Source organism: Chelonoidis abingdonii, chromosome 5 (genome assembly GCF_003597395.2).
Source record: "Chelonoidis abingdonii isolate Lonesome George chromosome 5, CheloAbing_2.0, whole genome shotgun sequence".
NCBI classification, from domain to species: Eukaryota; Metazoa; Chordata; order Testudines; family Testudinidae; genus Chelonoidis; species Chelonoidis abingdonii.
This window is the reverse complement of record NC_133773.1, coordinates 14738554-14756515: the sequence shown is the minus strand read 5'-3', so window position 1 is coordinate 14756515 and position 17962 is coordinate 14738554. Positions and strand designations below refer to the sequence as shown.

At 48.5% G+C, this 17962-nt stretch overlaps 1 protein-coding gene across 2 annotated transcripts in view; it reads right to left on the bottom strand.

Annotated features, from left to right (window-relative positions):
* Window positions 1–478: 478 nt before the first annotated feature.
* The window catches only part of SHROOM3 (shroom family member 3), a 152316-nt gene continuing 134832 nt past the window's right edge, over window positions 479–17962 (bottom strand). The window contains exons 7-11 of one of the 2 annotated variants that reach the window (XM_075066082.1): window positions 14021–14935; window positions 11685–12176; window positions 10255–10405; window positions 2462–2734; window positions 479–1504 (exon numbers count right to left, since the gene is read on the bottom strand). In XM_075066082.1, the coding sequence (XP_074922183.1) occupies window positions 1145–1504; window positions 2462–2734; window positions 10255–10405; window positions 11685–12176; window positions 14021–14935 (2191 nt within the window). In that variant the 3' untranslated portion in view covers window positions 479–1144. The remainder of the gene's footprint in view (window positions 1505–2461; window positions 2735–10254; window positions 10406–11684; window positions 12177–14020; window positions 14936–17962) is intronic. The other variant, XM_075066083.1, reaches the window with a different exon arrangement.

Genomic DNA, 17962 nt, shown 5'->3' with positions numbered 1-17962 from the left:
ACTAGGACAAACGAGCTTTTCGGGGTAGGCAGAAGACTAAAATGCAAGCTATTCACGCTGGGGCATGTAACCCACTGTTAGCCATTAGAGGATTTCCGATAAGATGGGTTCAGATAAACGAGGTATTACTGTTTTAAAAAAAATATGCTGGTGTGTACATCACCCCCTTTAGAAAAAGCACCCTATATGTAATGCCCTTTAAAGACCTTCTCCCAGATCAAACTAACAACCTTCAGGCTGCTTTTAACATAGACCTTGCCTTTGTATTGTCTTAAATCATCTGTGAATCCAGAACCAGAAGGGAATCTTTTTGCTTCATCCTAACTTTGACTCCTGAGTTGCTTGGTTCACACAAGTGCTTTTTTAAACTCTGGATGTATCAAGCCACGAGATCCAGAAGAGGATAGATTATACTTTGCTTGGCAAAGTCTCCTTCGCAAGGACACTTACTGGTACATTCAGCAAATGTTGAAACAGGTTGAAGCTTTTTCTGGTAGCCCTTTATTATGTAAAAAGCCCCCGAAAAGCTGCTCCATTCTAGGGTGCGACTATCTTTGGAGATTCCTCTTTTTGTTAAGTTTTCACAAAATACAAAATTAAATGCATTTTCTACGTACAGAACCAAGACTCAAGTAACTGACTAGCATATGTACAACAACTTACACTTTCTGTCTTGTTTTTAAAAAATATAAATATCAATAATGTTCAAGAGTATCATGGGTTGGTTTTATTTTTAAGGCTTCATTCTTTCAGATCCTTCATTATTAAACAATGATGCCTCACTCTGATTGAGGTATGGGGGCAGGGGGGAGCAGACGCAACCACACCATGTTACCAAAGATGACATGTTTGTTCATGATAAGCTGGCTCATTCAAAAATAAGTGCCTCCTCCTCATATCTTGTAGCCAGGGAAATTGTTCACTTCCCTCTAGCGTGAGCCAGGTTAGATTAAGTTTTCATAGTGAGCTCTCAGGGTGATGGCATAGGGAGAGGAATGCAAAGACTTTATTACTGTTTTTTTCCTTCCTCGAATTCTCTTTTTAAACCCATCGCTCCATTGTAATTGTTGAGAGCTCTCAGAAAAGTACTCCGATTAAATAAACTCAAGCAGAAGAGCTGTACCCAAGGCTTGTCTGGGAAAGGTTAAAGTGAAGAGGCCGATGGTGTAGGTAAACTACTGCCGACCTCTGGGGGGGTTGTGGCTGCTGTGGCTCTGGCCGCTGCTGCTGTTGTGTCCATGGGGATGAAGTCTGTAGGGAGGCTTTCCGTCAGGCACTTGAGCTGTTCCTGACCCAGTTTAATCTTGTCATCCAGCTCACGTTGCTCTATGAGAAGCGCGGACTTCATCTTCACAAAGTGCTGGTACTCCTGGAGCTGTTCCTCTGAGAGGTAATTGCCCAAGATGTCCAAGACCACACGTTCTCGCCGGTCCAGGTTCTCCTTCAGCTCCCGGGCATCCTCATGCTGGCCAGCCAGCAGCTTCCTTTTCTCAGTCAGAGAGCTCTGCCACATCAGAGACAGGGAGTTAACATTACAGTGCTAATCCAACGACATCCTTCCCTCCCCACAGACAGCCTTTCCCTCCTCTGGCAGTGATGGCCTGGGGACTATGCTTCCCCCATACGTGGTCACACATACGGAGAAGGGGAATAACATTTCAATGTGGATCAAACATGAATCCTATTCAGTCATATTCTGAAACTGTTTGGTCAACATGGTAATATCTTTTATTGGACCAACTTCTGTTGGTGAGAGAGACATGCTTCTGAGCCACACAGAACTCTTCTTGTCTCACTCACCAAGCTTGAAAGCTTGTCTCTCTCATCAACAGAAGTTGGTCCAATAAAAGATATTACCTCACCCACCTTGTCTCTCTAACATCCTAGGACCAACACTGCTATAACAATACTTCATACTGCATGGTCAACATGGTGCAGATGGGGTTAGAAACTGTTAACAAAACACAATCAAGCCATGGTTTCTACCATGCTTTCCTCCCTATGCATGGCCTGGCCAAAGAGACCTAAAACATGCTTAGCTGGAGCCAGGAGATCACCATTTGTCCAGCTATGTGCTGCTTCGTCCGCAGTTCAGCTTGCACAGCCAAAAACAAATGCTTTTTTAAATTTACCAAGACGCATGGGGTGAGAGTCATTTGTACAAAATATCAGCCAAGAGTCATGGGGCCAGAGTCATGTTCACAAAGGTTTATACCCATGGAACAGGCTCAACTGTTGGCTTCACTTTGGAGACTAAAATCCTACATATGGCTGGGAGTTTCAAAGGTTCCTAAGAGACTTAGAGGCCTGGTTCCCGTTGCCTTTCACTGGGAGTCAAGCACCTAACTCCTTGAAGCCTGTTTGAAAGTTCCATCCTATATGTGCGTGTTCTTCTAATCACCCGTTTGTTCAGCACTCTCAAAAATCACCAACGCTCTAAAGTTTACAAAAAGAGACATACCCGCTCTTCAGGATTCACATCTTCACCTAGGCTACTCAGAACGTTCTCTACCCGGGCCAGACGCCCTGAGAGGGAAAGCAAGAGGTTCACCACTTTATCCAGGTCGCCTATGAACATCTTGTATTTGTCAAACTCGTTGGGCTTGCATAACTCGCTGATCAACACCTCCACCTCCTCTCCCAGGGCATTATTCAGCTTGATGTCTGCTAGCAGGCTCTCCTTAGCTTCCTTCAAGATCTCCAGTTTGTGGGACAAACTCGTGATGAGCTCAGCCTGGTAGGAGGGAAAAATTATTACTGTTCTTTATGGTGTATGCTGTGCTGTCGGTGTGACCATATGAAAACATGGCCCTGGTCCCATTAGAATGAAAATTCAACAAACGCTGACAGTGGTCACAGCGGGATGAGCTGGAGACAGAAGAGGAAATGGAGGAGACAGTGAAACTCAATGTGAGCAGTTTTGAGCTGTTGGTCGAACGATATTAGGTATCGCTGTACCTGCCTAGTAGCCTAAATCGTAATCTGCTTTTGTAATGATTGGGCAAGATTTTTGGTGCCACATCTTGATGCACCACTTGATATACCTTAAAAGGAATCCTGAACTTCCCTTCCTTTGTAAAGCGTTTTGAGATCTCTGGATGAAGAGTGCTTTATAAGATTTTATATATTGAAATCAATGGGCGTTAGGCACTTAAGGACCTTTATCATACTCCCACACCTTCAGGATTCTTGTTTACATGTTATGTTTTGCACTATCCTTTGGTCAAATAAATATTATTTTAAAAATTGATTTAAAAAGGGAGCAAGCTTGACTAATTATCCAAGACTCTGGCCTGAGTTGTTACGGTGTAACAAATGCCAGGGCTGGAAGTTGTTAGCTGCATAGTGCACGCTGGATCAAAAAGCCTCGAGGGAAAAGAGGAAAAAAACTTGTCATGTTTTTCCCTCCTATTTTTGTCCCTCTTAGATTGCACTATGAAGTGCTAAGAGCCAGGGGCTCCCAAGGACTTAGAAACCTCAGCATCAGGTGCAAGTGCCACTTTCAATTTCAGCTTCAGCCAGAGCCTTGGCATCTCTCCCTTGGCAGAACCCATCGCCTGGGCTGACCTGGCTCTTGGCAAAGAGAAACAAACCAGCACGTAGCTTTACCAGCTAAGGAGAGTTAAAGCTCATTTTGTGAACCCCCCTGCAGCTGTTCCACAGCCAATGGGAAAACCATCCTGAAGTGCAGCTGTGCTGTGCATGTCCTGGATTGCCTGATTCTGATTAGGATTTGGAGGAAAGCAATAAGCACATGTATTCCCTGGTATGAGGCTGGTAATGCTGTAGCTCTGCTTTCACTTAGCAGTAAGCCACAGCAGTGTGCATTAGGAGCCGTTGGAACACCACGTGTGCTGCTTTTGCTTTCAGCTTCCTGGGGCGTAACAATACATTATTATGAATAGTTGAATATGCATTGCACACACAGGCTACAGGGTACAATATGAGGTCTTATTCCAAAGAGTAAGTTCCTGGGGTATTGAAATGTTTCAAGGAAAAACCCTCTTTCTATCAGAAGTGCTGGTAATTTCACATAGGCAGACTCTGTGCTTCAAATAAAGTGGATCTTTAACTACAGTCAAACAAATTGTAGTGGAAACCCTGGGGATGCTTGGAAGTGGTCTTTTAAAGCAAGGAGCTGCCCATTAGAGGTGGTTTTCAGTGCAAGCTTCCCTGTATCTAAATAATACAATACTGTTTAGCCGGTTACCACTAGATGGCTGCATTATTCACACATCTGTTGGAGTCTAGAGCTGTCACCAGCCGTTAGTTTTCTGATTGCACTGGAATCCATTAACATTTCTGTGCCAGTGCCAAGGGTTAGTGAAATGTGAATAAATACTTCTGACCATAGATTTCTGCTGCCCAGGTTCATGGTGATGAGGCACAGCTAAGTCATTTCATTTTATAGCTGGGAATCCCCAAGGGGAAGATGACAGGTTGTTAGGTACCAATGCAGAGCAAAATGGTTTTTGGAAGGGGGAAGAGAAATTATAGGCTCAGTTCCTGATTCATTAGCATTACACTGTAAGCTCATCGGGGTAGGGACTATATCTTCCTTTGTGTTTGTGCAGAGCCTAGTCCAATGGGGCCCAGCTGTGACTGCGGCCTCAGAGCTACTGGAATACAAACACATCCTAAGAATGGCTCTGATCCTGAGTTGTGCTTTGGTCACTTTTCAACGCTCTCCCCTTGCAAAGTGGCTCTAGTCTTGATGAATTCAGCCTTCCCTGTGCAGGCAGATCCTCAGGGGGATTCTCTGAGCCACCATAATTGCTCCTGCACCAGTCTCTGTTGCAGTCAGTGCAAAGAGGTGCGGCCATGGAAAACGGGCATGATTTGGTGATCCCTACGCCCTAGTGCAGGGTTCCCAAATTTTTTTCCTGGAGGCTCGCTGGTGCAGCTGCAATGGGCACTTCAGCCCTCTATTAACATGCGTCCGTCAGGGAGAGGGACACCACAGAGCGTGAGCTGCCCCTCGCTTCAGCAGGGACCAGGGCCAGCGAGAAAGCGAAGGGGCCAGGCAGGTGCCACAGCCAGTCCCCGCCAACACCCCCTGCCTCAGCAGCATGCTAAGTGCCTTGAGCTCGTCACCTGCAGCCCTGCCTCAGTCAAATACCCAACACCCTGCGTGCCTCAAAGACACTCCCTCCTGGGAAAGAACAAAGGGCTTGAGGGCTGCCATTGCCGGGAAGAGGCCTGGCCGTTACCTTGATGGTCCCCATCATGGCATTGACCAGGTAGAAACCGAGTGGCACTGCCAAGTCCCGGTACCTGGGGGACCCATGGGACCAATATTCCAGGGAGCCTGACAGCCACGGATCATGGGGTGCGGCCACTCAGAGCAAAAAGAGCTGGGAACCTTCCAGTCTCTTCAAGCCACCCTATGAGCCGTTGCCTCTTGGGGCTCGCGCCTTCTTCTTGCCCTCCATCTGGCAGCTCTGCTTTGACCTCTGCCACCCGCCGGAGATGCTGGGCTCTTCCAGCCCTAGAGACGCAGGCCATCTCCAGCGGCACTGCACCAACATATACAGTTTGGTGGGAGCAACACGCCCCTCCCAAACGCCACTCATGGCCGACCACCAGGGACTGTGCCATGGTCCACCTTTAGACTGTGGTCCACAGTTTGGGAACCCTTGCCCTAATGGCTCCTTGTTGTCTTTCGCAGTTGATGTAGTTTAGAGCAGCCTTCAGGCTGTTGCAATCCATGCTAGAGAGCCAAAAGGCACAGAGCAGCCCCAGGATCGTGGGAGTGAAAAGAGCATCTTTGTGCTCCTTGGCCGTAGCTGAGGATCCAGCCCAGTCATTCCAAACACATAAGAGAACCACACTGGTCGCACCACATGTGATCAGGAATCCTTTGCTACTCCGATCCCCCCCTGCCCCGCAACAGCCAAGCAAACACCAAGCAGCACCCCCTGGCACTAACACCTCTGACCGCAGACCCAGCTGGTCCTCAGTAGGAAAGAACATGTTTCTACTGTATGCTACAGATGCGCCTCCACTTTTGGTCAATGTGAAACCACTAGCTGTGAGGCAGGACATCATCAGCTGAATTCAGGCTCATCCTATTAAACTGGGCTGGGGGGCAGAACCTCCCTGTGTCGAAATGTTTGTCCTGAGCCTCGGCTCACTTGCTTCTGGATAGCTCCACTGGCTTCAGTCAATTCACTCCAGATTTACACCGGCATATGGGAGAACAGAACTGAGGTCCCTTGTCTTTTGCAAGGTGCAGTTGTGGCAACCCAGCTAGAATTCATGTGCCTGGGAAACTGGGGGCAGAGAGTCAGTAGCCAAAAGAGCAAAGAAGGCAGCGGAATTATTACAGTGGCAAATGGGAAAACACCACAGAGCCATTCAAATGCCCAATGGGAGCATTTCCATTGATTTCCATGAGCTTTGGATCAGTGGCGCCGCTCACTGGTTATCTGCGAGTTTTGCAGGAGATCCGATAGGTCGTTCAGAATGTTGTCTGTGTACAATCCCTGTCCTTGAGCCCTCTTGTACCAGAAGGGTGTCAGGTGGTGGGGGTGGCGGCAGGGAGCAAACATACCTTTTAATTAGAGCTTTGTCTTGGAATGCCTAGGAGGCTGAAATGGACCTGAAAGCACTTGCTTCGTATTCATTAATCAGTGACTCTCCTGCCCTTCCAAATGCCAGTTCACACAGTCCTTTGCGTATTTACAATGGAAATGTGCTTGGTTTACTCTTGGAGTAGCTGCCTCCCCTCATAATACCTATGCAAATGTTACTTCACACCGACACCCAGCAAACATGCCAAAGCAATCTCGCTAACCACTCAGATCCATTTCTGTTTTCCCACGCAAATGTACCCTTTGATGCTTGGGACTTGTCCTCCCCTGGCAGGCTCACATCTACTTGCTGGCTTGTCAATCCTTCACGACATGCATCTGACTCATTTGCTCAACCCCTTATCCTTTTACTCTGACTTCTGTCTTTTTGCTGATCCGGGCAGATGGGCGTTTGCTATGTTCAACAGCACTCAAAGAATTAACCCAATGCTGCAAATCTGGGACTGGCTGTAACTAGTCACTTTAAAGTAAAGGGCTCTACAAACTGGGGATGAGGCTAGTTATTTAAACCAGGTGTTAAATGGGGTGGAAGGCACAAGCTAAAGGTTTGTGATAGTTGTGTGTTGTCAAACCATTTATTCAGCATGCAGTTACTATCCTGCATCTCTGCAGAATCATAGAAACGAGACAAGGCCTGTTACCTTAGCTAGTCCATTCCACTGCCAGGGCTGGATTGCTTCCTACAGAACGTTTTCTAGCACATTGCTGAGGGTTATTTTAAATGTCCTATGAAATGGGGCTTCCCAATTCTATCTTTACTTATTTGTATTACGGATGCACCTAGATGGCCCAAATGAGATTGGGCTCTCCTGCTGTTGAGGCCTTGTACATACACACAATAAGAGACAGACCCTGCCCCAAGGAGTTTACAATCACAATAGACAAGACAATGGCAGGGAACAGACACAGAAGGGAAACTAGCACTAGGGTGACCAGATGTCCCGATTTTATCGGGACTGTCCTGATATTTACTTGTTTGTCCCATGTCCCGACTGAACATCAGTCAGGAAGCAAATTGTCCCAATATTTTGTCCTCTGGTGCACAGGCGGAGGGGGCTCGCGCCCCCCGCCCCAACTCTACCCCGGCCCCGCCTCAATTCCGCCCCTCCCTCTCCCATTGGATCCCTCTGCAAATCCCTGTCCTGGCCCCGTCTCTTCCCCAAGCACCTCCTCCTCACCCCTCCCTCCCAGGCTTGCGCTAATCAGCTGTATGGTGGCGCAAGCGATGGAGGGAGCGGGGAGAAGCAGGACGCGGCAGTCAGCTCAGGGGAGGTGGAGGCAGAGCGAAGGTGAGCTGGTGTGGGTCTTTTTTTCCCCTGCTTTTGTTGTTTCCTCGGTTCTTGGGTTTTTTTTTGTTGTTGTTGTTCTGCCGGCACCCCTCCTTCCCCCGGGGGTCCCGAGATTTCATGTCTCTCACCTGGGCACCATAACTAGCACTGAGAGGTGAAAGGACTCAGCCAGGCTCACACAGTCCCAATGTGGTAACTGGCCTGCTAAGATTCCCAGTGGAATGTCCTAGATGCTAGACCAAGCAACGTGTGAGCTTAGTGTGCAAAATATATACATGTATGTTTACAACACAGGGTACTTGTGCAACTCTTTGTATATTTCAGTCTGTTCAAACTAACCTGTCACACCGAAGGCATAAAAATACTGTTGTGTTATCTTGGCCAGTGAGACACAATGTGCTGTCAATTTACAGCCATGATTTGTTTCTGACATGGGGGAAAAAGAATGTAGAAATATGTGTGGGTTCTCTCCAGCAACAACCTGCCTCTGCGGATTTGTGAGCTTTGCAGCGTCCAGCTTCAGTGAGTCACCTAGGAGCCCTACCAGACCTGAGTTGTAGGAGCTGTCACCTAAAGCCTCAGCAACAGAATAGCACAAGAGAGAGCACTAGGCTGGGCATCACAGGACCTGGGTTCTATTCCTGCCACTGACCTGAGCTGTGACCTTGGTTGGGCAAGTCACTACCTTTCTGTTTCCTCTCCCACCTTCTGTAAGCTCTTTGAGACTGGGACTCTCTTGCAATAGAGACCGTATGGCACCTAACAGAACTGGGGCAGACCTCAAGCTGACACTAGAAAAGCCAAGATTCACACCAGTTGGAACCAGTGTTCCCTCTATTTTTTCCACTCATGTGTGGAATTAATTTTCTTATGTGCACCAATGTGGAGGTGATGTGTGACTTCATTTTGGTGCACATAACGAAATACATGTGGTGGGGTTGGGGCTGAGGGGTTCAGAGTGTGGGAGGGGCTCAGGCTGGAGCAGAGGGCTGGCTGCAGGGAGTGAGGGCTCTGGCTGCGGGTGCAGGCTCCAGGGTGGGGCAGGGGAGGAGGGGCTCAGGGCTGGAGCAGAGGGCTGGGTGCAGGAAGTGAGGGCTCTGGCTGAGGGTGAGGGCTCTGGGGTGGGGCTGGGGAGGAGGGGCTCAGGGCTGGAGCAGAGGGCTGGGTGCAGGAAGTGAGGGCTCTGGCTGAGGGTGAGGGCTCTGGGGTGGGGCTGGGGAGGAGGGGCTCAGGGCTGGAGCAGAGGGCTGGGTGCAGGAAGTGAGGGCTCTGGCTGAGGGTGAGGGCTCTGGGGTGGGGCTGGGGATGAGGGGCTCAGGCAGGGCCAGCGCTTCCATTAGGCGACCCTAGGCAGTCGCCTAAGGCACCAGGATTCGGGAGGTGGCATTTTGTGCGCTCCCCATGGGGCGCACAGGAGCTTCTGGTTCCGCTCCCGTTGCGCTGCCGAAGAAGGACCTTCTGCCGACATGCAGCGGAAAACAGTGGCAGGCAATTGAGCAGCTCAATGACTGCCGCTGTTGCCTGCGGCATTTCGGCGGAGGGTCCTTCTTCAACGGTGCAATGGGAGCAGAACCGGAAGCTCCTGTGCGCCCTGTGGGAAGCACACAAAATGCCGCCCCCTGAATTCTGCCTAGGGCGCCAGAAACCCTGGCGCCGCTCCTGGGCTCAGGGCTGGAGAAGAGGGCTGGGTGCAGGGAGTCAGGGCTCTGGCTGGGGCTGAGGATGAGGAGTTTGAGGTGCAGGAGGGTGCTCAGGGGCTACGGTGGGGAGAGTGGAATGCCCCCAGCTCTCTCTCCTCGCAGCAGCATTTGGTCTGGGGGGGAAGGAACTTCTCCCTGCCGCGGCAGCTCTGGGGCTGGGGCTGCAGGATAGGTGCCCCTCCTCAGGCCCCAGCAGGCCCTGGCTGGGGGAGGGCCTCTCCGGCCACGCCTAGGTCCGGGTTGGGCCGCCCTGACCAGGTCCGAGCCACTCTGGCTGTGCTGCCCTGGTTGCTGCTGGGTCTGGGCTGCTCCGGCTGTGGTTGGGGCCCGATCATGCCGCACCGCAGCAGAGTTGTGGCCGGGCTGGGTGGGGACCGGAGAAGGGCCCGCTCCTCCTCCAGCAGGTCCCCAGACAGGTTTCCTGAGCGCCTGCGCGGTGCTAAATAGGCTGCTGCGTGGCCGCACAGCTTACATGGAACTTAGGTTGGAAGTGGGGTAAAGCTCCTATGAGAACAAACCTTCAGGGCAGAAGTGACCTCCATTTCTGAAGGGCCTCTGAGTGTAGTGTCTAGGGGTGCTGAAGTTGAACAGAATTACACTTCTACACATCAGTGCTGAATATGACCCCTGCTGGTCACATGCAGACCAACAGAAATCCACGCTGTGAATTACCTTCTTCTTATTGATGTCCAGCTGCTCCTCTTCCTTCTCCACATCTTCTGGCATGTCTTTGATTTTATTCAGCAGCTCTGCTTTGGGGGCTGACATGTTATAGTAAGCAGTGCAGGTGACCAAAGTTACAGCAGCTTCCTTTTCTTCTCTTCTATACCACAATGAAAAAGATGCACAACAGATCCCAAGAGGGGGTTTAGTTTAGATAAGGGAATAGAGAAATGTCAAAACCAAAGTGTCAGGGTATCAGCTGGGATAGTTTATTAATACTGTCCGTTAAGGAGACTGCCGCTTCCCACCAGTAGATGGTGCATATCAGCCATTTTCAAATCCCTCCATGCTGGAAAGCCAGCACAATCGCACTGATGTTTGGTTGTCTGGTCTAAACACTGGGGCCGGATCCTCAGCTGGTTTAAACTGGCATAGCACCACTGAAGTCAATTTAATTGAATATCTTATCCAGCATAATCCAGTTATAATTTATTACAGCAGGGCTTCTCCAGCTGTTGCATTTGGCTCTCTGTCTTATATTAGGCATTCTTCAAAGTTTTGGGTAATTTTTGCAGCACATTGTAGTGTTTTTTTTATAAGAGATTCCCCCGGATCCCCTTCCCCTCCCAAAAATATTGTCTCTCATAAGCTATCTGTTTTCCCAATGATTTGGTCCTGATTCTGTTCTCCCACCAGGTTTACACTGAGGTAATTCCATTGGGTTCAGTGGAGTTACTCCTGGTGACCATGGCGAGAGATCAGAATTAGGCCCTTTCTCTCTGGTTTGGGGGCGTAGCATGGATCTCAGTTTCCAAAAACATGGGAAATGCCATTGCAGAGATTAGCCAACAAGGGGGTGGAATGAAGCAACCTCTCTCCTCCCATGTCTCTATACCAAACTTAGCACCATATTCTCTACTGGCCTCAGTGTCCTGGAGCTTAGGGTATGGCTACACTCACACTTTACAGCGCTGCAACTTTCGCTCTCAGGGGTGTGAAAACACATCCCCCAGAGTGCTGCAAGGTAAAGCGCTGTAAAGCGTCAGTGTAATCAGGGCGGCAGCGCTGGGAGCGCGGCTACACCCGTAAAGGGTGCATGCTACACCCGTAAAGGATGTGGTTTACATGCAGCGCTGGGAGAGTTCTCAGCTCCGACCACACTCACACTTCAAAGCGCTGCCGTGGCAGCGCTTTGAAATTCCAAGTGTAACCATACCCTTAGAGTAGAGAAGGTCCTTAGGCCAATGGCCACACACAGCCAAGACGGTAGGAAACCCTTTTACAGAATGATTTGCTAATCCCAGTGTATGGGGACTGAGAGCAAACTAGTGCTCCAGCCTCGCTGGCAGGAGGAATTCAGCCTGCACTCTTCCATACAAGTGAGCAGGGGAACAGTTCCTCTTATATATCAGCCAACCCTCCAAATGAACCGGGCTCACCTGTCATCCTCAGGCACCGTCCTGCTGGCTTTCTTTTGCATTATCTTCCTTTTCATGTTGTTCTCTTTCAGCAAGCTGGTTCCATTGGGGAAGATACCTTCCATTAAGTCCATGGTTGTCTTCATTTTGGAGTCTGGATCCAGGATATCTGCTAGAGACTTATCCCTGTGGACGATCTCCTTGGCTAGGGCCTCTGACTTAATATCCTCCGGCGTCTTCTTCTTTATCACTTGAATAGCTGTGCCCTGAGTCCCGGGGCTGAGGCCACCATTTTCCAAATCCTTCCCCTGGGTGTCTGGCTCTTTCAGGTTGCCCCCGAGTTGAGCTGCATTGTGCTTCTCAGAGTTTGGCCGCTCCCCTTGAGCAGCAGGCAACTGGTGCGGTGACTCAGCGTTCCCAACGGATGGTGAAGCGGCCCAGCTGTTTTCTCTGCTGATGGAACTCAACCCTGGCTTCTCCCTATCAGCCAGACTCCTGGGAAACCTGTTGAAACTGCCATGGACAGAAAAGTTCTATGATAAACATGGGCTGAAGGGCTCCTTTTGGACAGTGAAGGTATGGCACAAACAAGAGAGGTATATAGTAAATCATATTTCCCTTTCCACTACACTTGCTCTGGTCTATTCAAACTGTAAGCTGTTTGGGGGCAGAGACAGCCTCTCACTAAGTGTATGTACCTAGAAAAACCCACTCTAGGAAGCTAGTGGTACCAGAACTAAATGATCCCCATGACTCCGAACACGGTCGCTTCCTTATTCCAGTAAAGATCGAATGGGCGAGTTACAAATTTCTTGTGTTGGACAATGTGGGGCAACTGTTTTGCTTACTCCCAGTGATACGTAACAAGCTGATCCTTGCTGTGGGATCTAAAACTACAGCAGCTATCCTCCTAGCAAGCGTTCGGAGATCAGGTTCGTCGGCCCCACAAGGAAGTCAATCAGCTTGACATTCTCAAGCTGGGAACGAGAATAAGCCTGAACAATTCAAATCCTAGCTGTCCTTTTCACGCTGACTCCAGAGGTTCCTTAACAACTCACTGCCACAGCCCTGCTAATAAAGTCAGGATGGGCCTAATTCTCAGCTGGAGTAACTCGGGGTAGCTCCTTTGAAGTCCACGCAGCTGCTCTGATTTACACCAGCCCACGGCCTGCTTCACAAGTTACTCTGGCGGGATAAACTCATTGCATTCAGAAGCTGCAACATTTGCATGGCCACCTCTTGACACCCAGTCACCATGTTGTGACAGGATCATTTTGCGCAGGCTCTGAGATATATTCGGGGACATTTTGATCCTCCAAACCTAGGTTTCACATGGGATCATCCCACTCAAAACCTGGGATGTCCCCCTGACAACTGGAATGGAGAGCACCCACCGCAGCATGTCAGAACCCGAGGTCCGACTCTCCTCTCACGCAGCAGTGAATAAGGAGTAACACCATTGAAGTCTGTGCTGTACCTGAGAGGAGAATCAGGCCCAGTATATTCTCTTAGTTACAGGCCCCAGTGATAGCCATAGGTTTATGAGACACATACAGCTGCATAGGGCCTGTTTAACCAAGGACCCCCTTGTCTAGCCAGTGCCACCTACAGTAATGGACCTGCCAACTTTGGGTACTGAGTCAGGCTCACAGGTCTCGGGCTGCAGGGCTAAAAACTGCAGTGTAAACGTTTGGCTTTGGGCTGGAGCCTGGGCTCTGAAATCCCATGATGCGGGTGGGTCTCAAGACCCCAGGCTCCAGTCCGAGCCCGAGCGTCGACATCGCTATTTTTAGCCCTGCAGCCCGAGCCCCACAAGGAAGAGTAGGTGCCGTGGGGTTTTTTATTGCCATGTAGGTGCCACAGAGCCTGAAAACCAGAAAGAACCATTTCGTCTGGCCCCTTCTATAGCACAGACCACAGTCTCAGCATCCTCCTTCTTCCTTAGTGTCATTCATCCTTCCCTGTCCGCCCACTAGGGTGACCAGATGTCCCGATTTTATAGGGACAGTCCCGATATTTGCGGATTTTTCTTATATAGGCTCCTATTACCCCCTACCCTCTGTCCTGATTTTTTACACTTGGTCTCTGGTCACCCTACCGCCCACAGAGCCAGAGGCTAGCAAGCCCTGGTGACAGAGACTTTGTCCAACTTCCCTGCTTTCCCTGATGTATGTGTACACTCCCTAGACGCCTTTCCGCTCAGCTAGTGGCTGTGAATGGGTCCCATGGGTATGCAATGCTGGGGGAGAGAGTGGTCCATCACAGACAGATTGGGCCCTGCATATCTTACCCCTTATGGCCCTACAAAGACTAAAACTGGCCCGGGAAGACACCACGGCATTACAGCTCTCCCTTACCTTACTTTGGCTTGTTCTATAAGCCACATGGATTTGTCTCCTGTTGCCCCACCTGCTTCAAATGCAGCCGGGGGAGGAGGTGGAAATACCTCTGCATCACTTGTGAACGTGCTGGGGCTCAACTCAGGAAGAGGAGGAGGTGGTGGCGGAGGGGGTAAGGGTTTAAATGCAGTCCCTGCAGCACCAGGCTGCAAGTCCTTGATAAACACCTCATCGTCTCCTTCTTCCGGCACGCCCAGTGGGGGAGTCAGCTGAAGGCCTGACTCGGAGATCCGCAGAGAGATCTTCCCAGAGGGAGGAGGAGTCTCTGAATCAGAAGAAGTGCTGCTTTGCGTTGCTAGGCTCTGCCATCTTTGAAAGAGCTTCTGCCCAGACACCTGAGAAGACACTGAGCCCTTTGGGAAGCTGTCACCATTGACGGAATGAGCCCATATCACTTTTGGAGGGAGGTGTCTCTGAGGCAGCATGGCCTTTCTCTGCATCGCTTCTTCGGCTGAGTCCTCAGGGGAGCTGTCATCGCGGTAGAGAGGCCAGGCCTGACTGTTATCATTGCCTTTGGGGGGGACGGCGTCTAGTTTGGCATGTTGCCTCATTGCCAGGCCGTCCCCAGCAGCCTGCAGGTCTGAGGGAGTCTGGGTGGAATGAGCAGCGCTAGATGACGACTGCCCAGGTCCAGAAGGAATACGGTTAAGGAGCAGGGGTCTGGCACGCTGCTTAGGTTCGGAAGAATGATTCTTCAAGTCTGTTGGTGATGAGACACATCTTTGAGTCCTGTTGATATGCCTAGGGGGTTCTGAGGCCTGGTGGCTCTCAGTCAGAGCGGATGAGCTTGTGAGGTCATGGCCAGGAGGATGGGGACGATAATTTGGGATCGTTGGCTTTTCAGGGTGGCTTCTTTTCTTACTGCTGTCAGACCTAAGACAAGATATAACTACCATAAATCTAACATTTTCATTCAGGGAGCAAACGTAGCTCCCATGTATCCCTTTAAAAAGCTAAGAACTCACATTAGGCCTTAATACCGGAGGCATGCTGCAATTTCTGCCTCCAGTTAAAGCTGATTTCAATGGGATTGCATGGGTGAAACCAGCAGCTAATTCTGGTCCATTTAGCACAGGCACACAGATATTATGGTGATGGGTTGGGCACCATATAATGACCTAGAGAAATAAAAATTACAACTCATCTATTAATAGGTTATTTTGTTCAAAGGCTGATGTGTAACGGGGCAAATAATCTGGTTTGAGGACTGTAGGAAAAATATATTTCTGTGGGCATGAGATTCATGAAGTTTGATCAAACTATAGAAAACAGCAGGAGCTGTAGCTAATAATGGAGGCAACATAGCGAATCATGCAGGAACTATGCAACACAGCTATCTATACAGGGACAACCTAAGCCCAGTGAATTAGTTATTTAGCTCCAGTTAGCGTCTTGCTTTATTATTGGCAGTGCAGGTAGCGACTCCTAGATTTAAGATTGCCAGACACTTATTAGAAGATTCTGTTTTCAGTTGCTTATAATTTTGCCAAATTGAAACTGTGTGCTGAAATTTCCCATACTGGGTGTCTGCTTCAAGCTGATTTTTTTTTTTCGAAAGTTTCAGCTAAAATGGTTCAGCTGCTTTCAAGAGTGAGACTAGGTCAGCGGTTCCCAAACTTTAATAACTTGTGAACCCCTTTCACTAAAATGTCAAGTCTCATGAACCTCCTCCTAATAATGAATATTTCCAGGGATTTTCTCCTTTACCTGAGTATAAATTATAAAAGCAGTGATCTCGGAAATATAAAAATTGTTTTTAGGACATGCTTATTACACACTATTTATTATTTATCATTACAGTATTTTTATCACATTATGAAAATGGCAACACTCTTCCAAGATCTCGCTTTCGTAGCTTGTATCACTTTGAATAAGCCTGTTATAAGACAAGGCTCCTATGTTTCATCAAGGAATATCAGATGTGAAACAGCATGAAGGTATTTAAAGAAGCCAACTCAAAGAGTTCCTCCTACACAAGCATTCAGGTCTTGAGCAGTCCAGGCAAACAACACATGTTGCAACAAAGCTTAAATTTGTTCTTCATAATACTTTTAAAAACAACACTAGCTGCCTATTTAATTTTAATAACAGCAAAAAATATCCACCTCCCCGTTCTATTTCTTATAAGGAGTCTTGAAGTTTAAATCTCCTCAGTGTGATAGACGTGCTTGCTTTGATCTGCTTAGCTCTTGGAAGTCTAGGGGTTCCAGGCTGCTGGGCCCATGCTGCCCAGGGTCCCTAGGGACAGCTCTGTCCGCCATTAGGGAATTTTTTCTCAAGAACCCCCTGTAACATTTTGTGAACCCCAGCTTGGGAACCACTGGACTAGGGAGAGATATAGTGTTTTATCCATCTTAAAAAATTCTTGCAACTGTGAGGTCCTCTGGAAAAATAGCATATTATGTACTACTAATGCAATTGTTGTTAGACTTACCGTAACGCACACACACAAGCAGGACCCAATTAAGCTTGCAGAGGCAAACTTAATTCTGACATTTCCTAACTTTTGAGTGCTCAACTTTGCAGCATCAATGTTCTTTTAATGTAAGATTTGGGTGTTGTGTGGTTTTTTTGTTTTTTTTTTTACATAGTGCCAAATGGGTTCCAGGCACTTTGCAGACAATACAAAGACAAGTACCTTACCCCAGTGAGCTACCAATCTGAATGGATAACAGACTAAATTGTTCATACCACTTTTAAGGATGTTCTCAAATGAATCAGAAATACAGCACTAGTCTTGTAAGTGAAAGCCCCACTTAGAACATCATATAAAACTCATCATATAAAATCTGAGCAGTTATTTAGCTTGAAAACAAAATTAATGATAATAACAATTAACAATACATACAAGCTATTCCAAGCATGCATTAGGCTATAGAAAAAAAATCCTACAGCATTGCCATTATATTTGTATATAGTTTAAAGACTGCACTTTTGAAATGATCTGCTACATGTGCTGTATGAGATTTGGGGCCAAAAGTTGCTTTAAGTTATGCTGGTGTACATCAGCAGTAGCTCCATCAAAGCGTTGGGGTTACTCTTACACTGGTGTAGCTGAGAACAGAATTTGGCAGCTAATGCCTGGGAAGATGGGGCTGTCTGTGGTTCTTGGACAGCAGCGATGTGTGATCTTTGAGCCACTCAGTGTTTGTCACAAGAACTGGATGGTAGTTCTCCTGTCACACGGTAGTAACATTTGCTGATCCTCAAAACTGATAGAGCCACATCAGTTACATATTGCACTAAGAACACAGATGTTGAAACTTGGCATTTGGGAAGTTGGTTAAGGGCAATGCAGCATACGGAAAGGAATACAAGTTAAGGGGCCACATTAGCTCTAATGAGGTCTCATTTCACTAGTCCATTTAAAGGACTAACTCTGCTCTAACAAAGCTCTTTTTAAAGAAATAGGGCTGGATTCTGGTCACCACTCTGGCTACATATCGAGCAACAATGGGGGAGAATTCCACTAGCATAGGAGCTGCATAGATCTGGCATACATGACCCTATATTGCTCCCTTTACAGCCCTCAGCATCAGGGTGCGGTGGGGCAGAGCTGGGAGAGGTACTGAGGGTGTGAGGGGGAGAAGCTATAGCACTCAGAGCTTTAGCTATTCTGGGCTGCAGAACAGTCCATTGGCAGCCATAGGAAGGCTGTCATAAGGTAGCGCAGCCATTGGGGCTGCTCTAATTTACACCAGGGGTCACATTGGTCCTAGGCAGGTACAATCTGGGTGGCACAAAGGTGGCTTACAGCCGCCTTTCCTCCCCTCTCAGGCTGTTCTCTTAGGAGGTGCAGCACAGAATGTATTACACTATATTGTATTCTAATGTGCCTAAACTGTTCTCTGTGGGCCAGACTGTGACCCTCTTACTCCCACTGGGGCGCAATGATCTGGA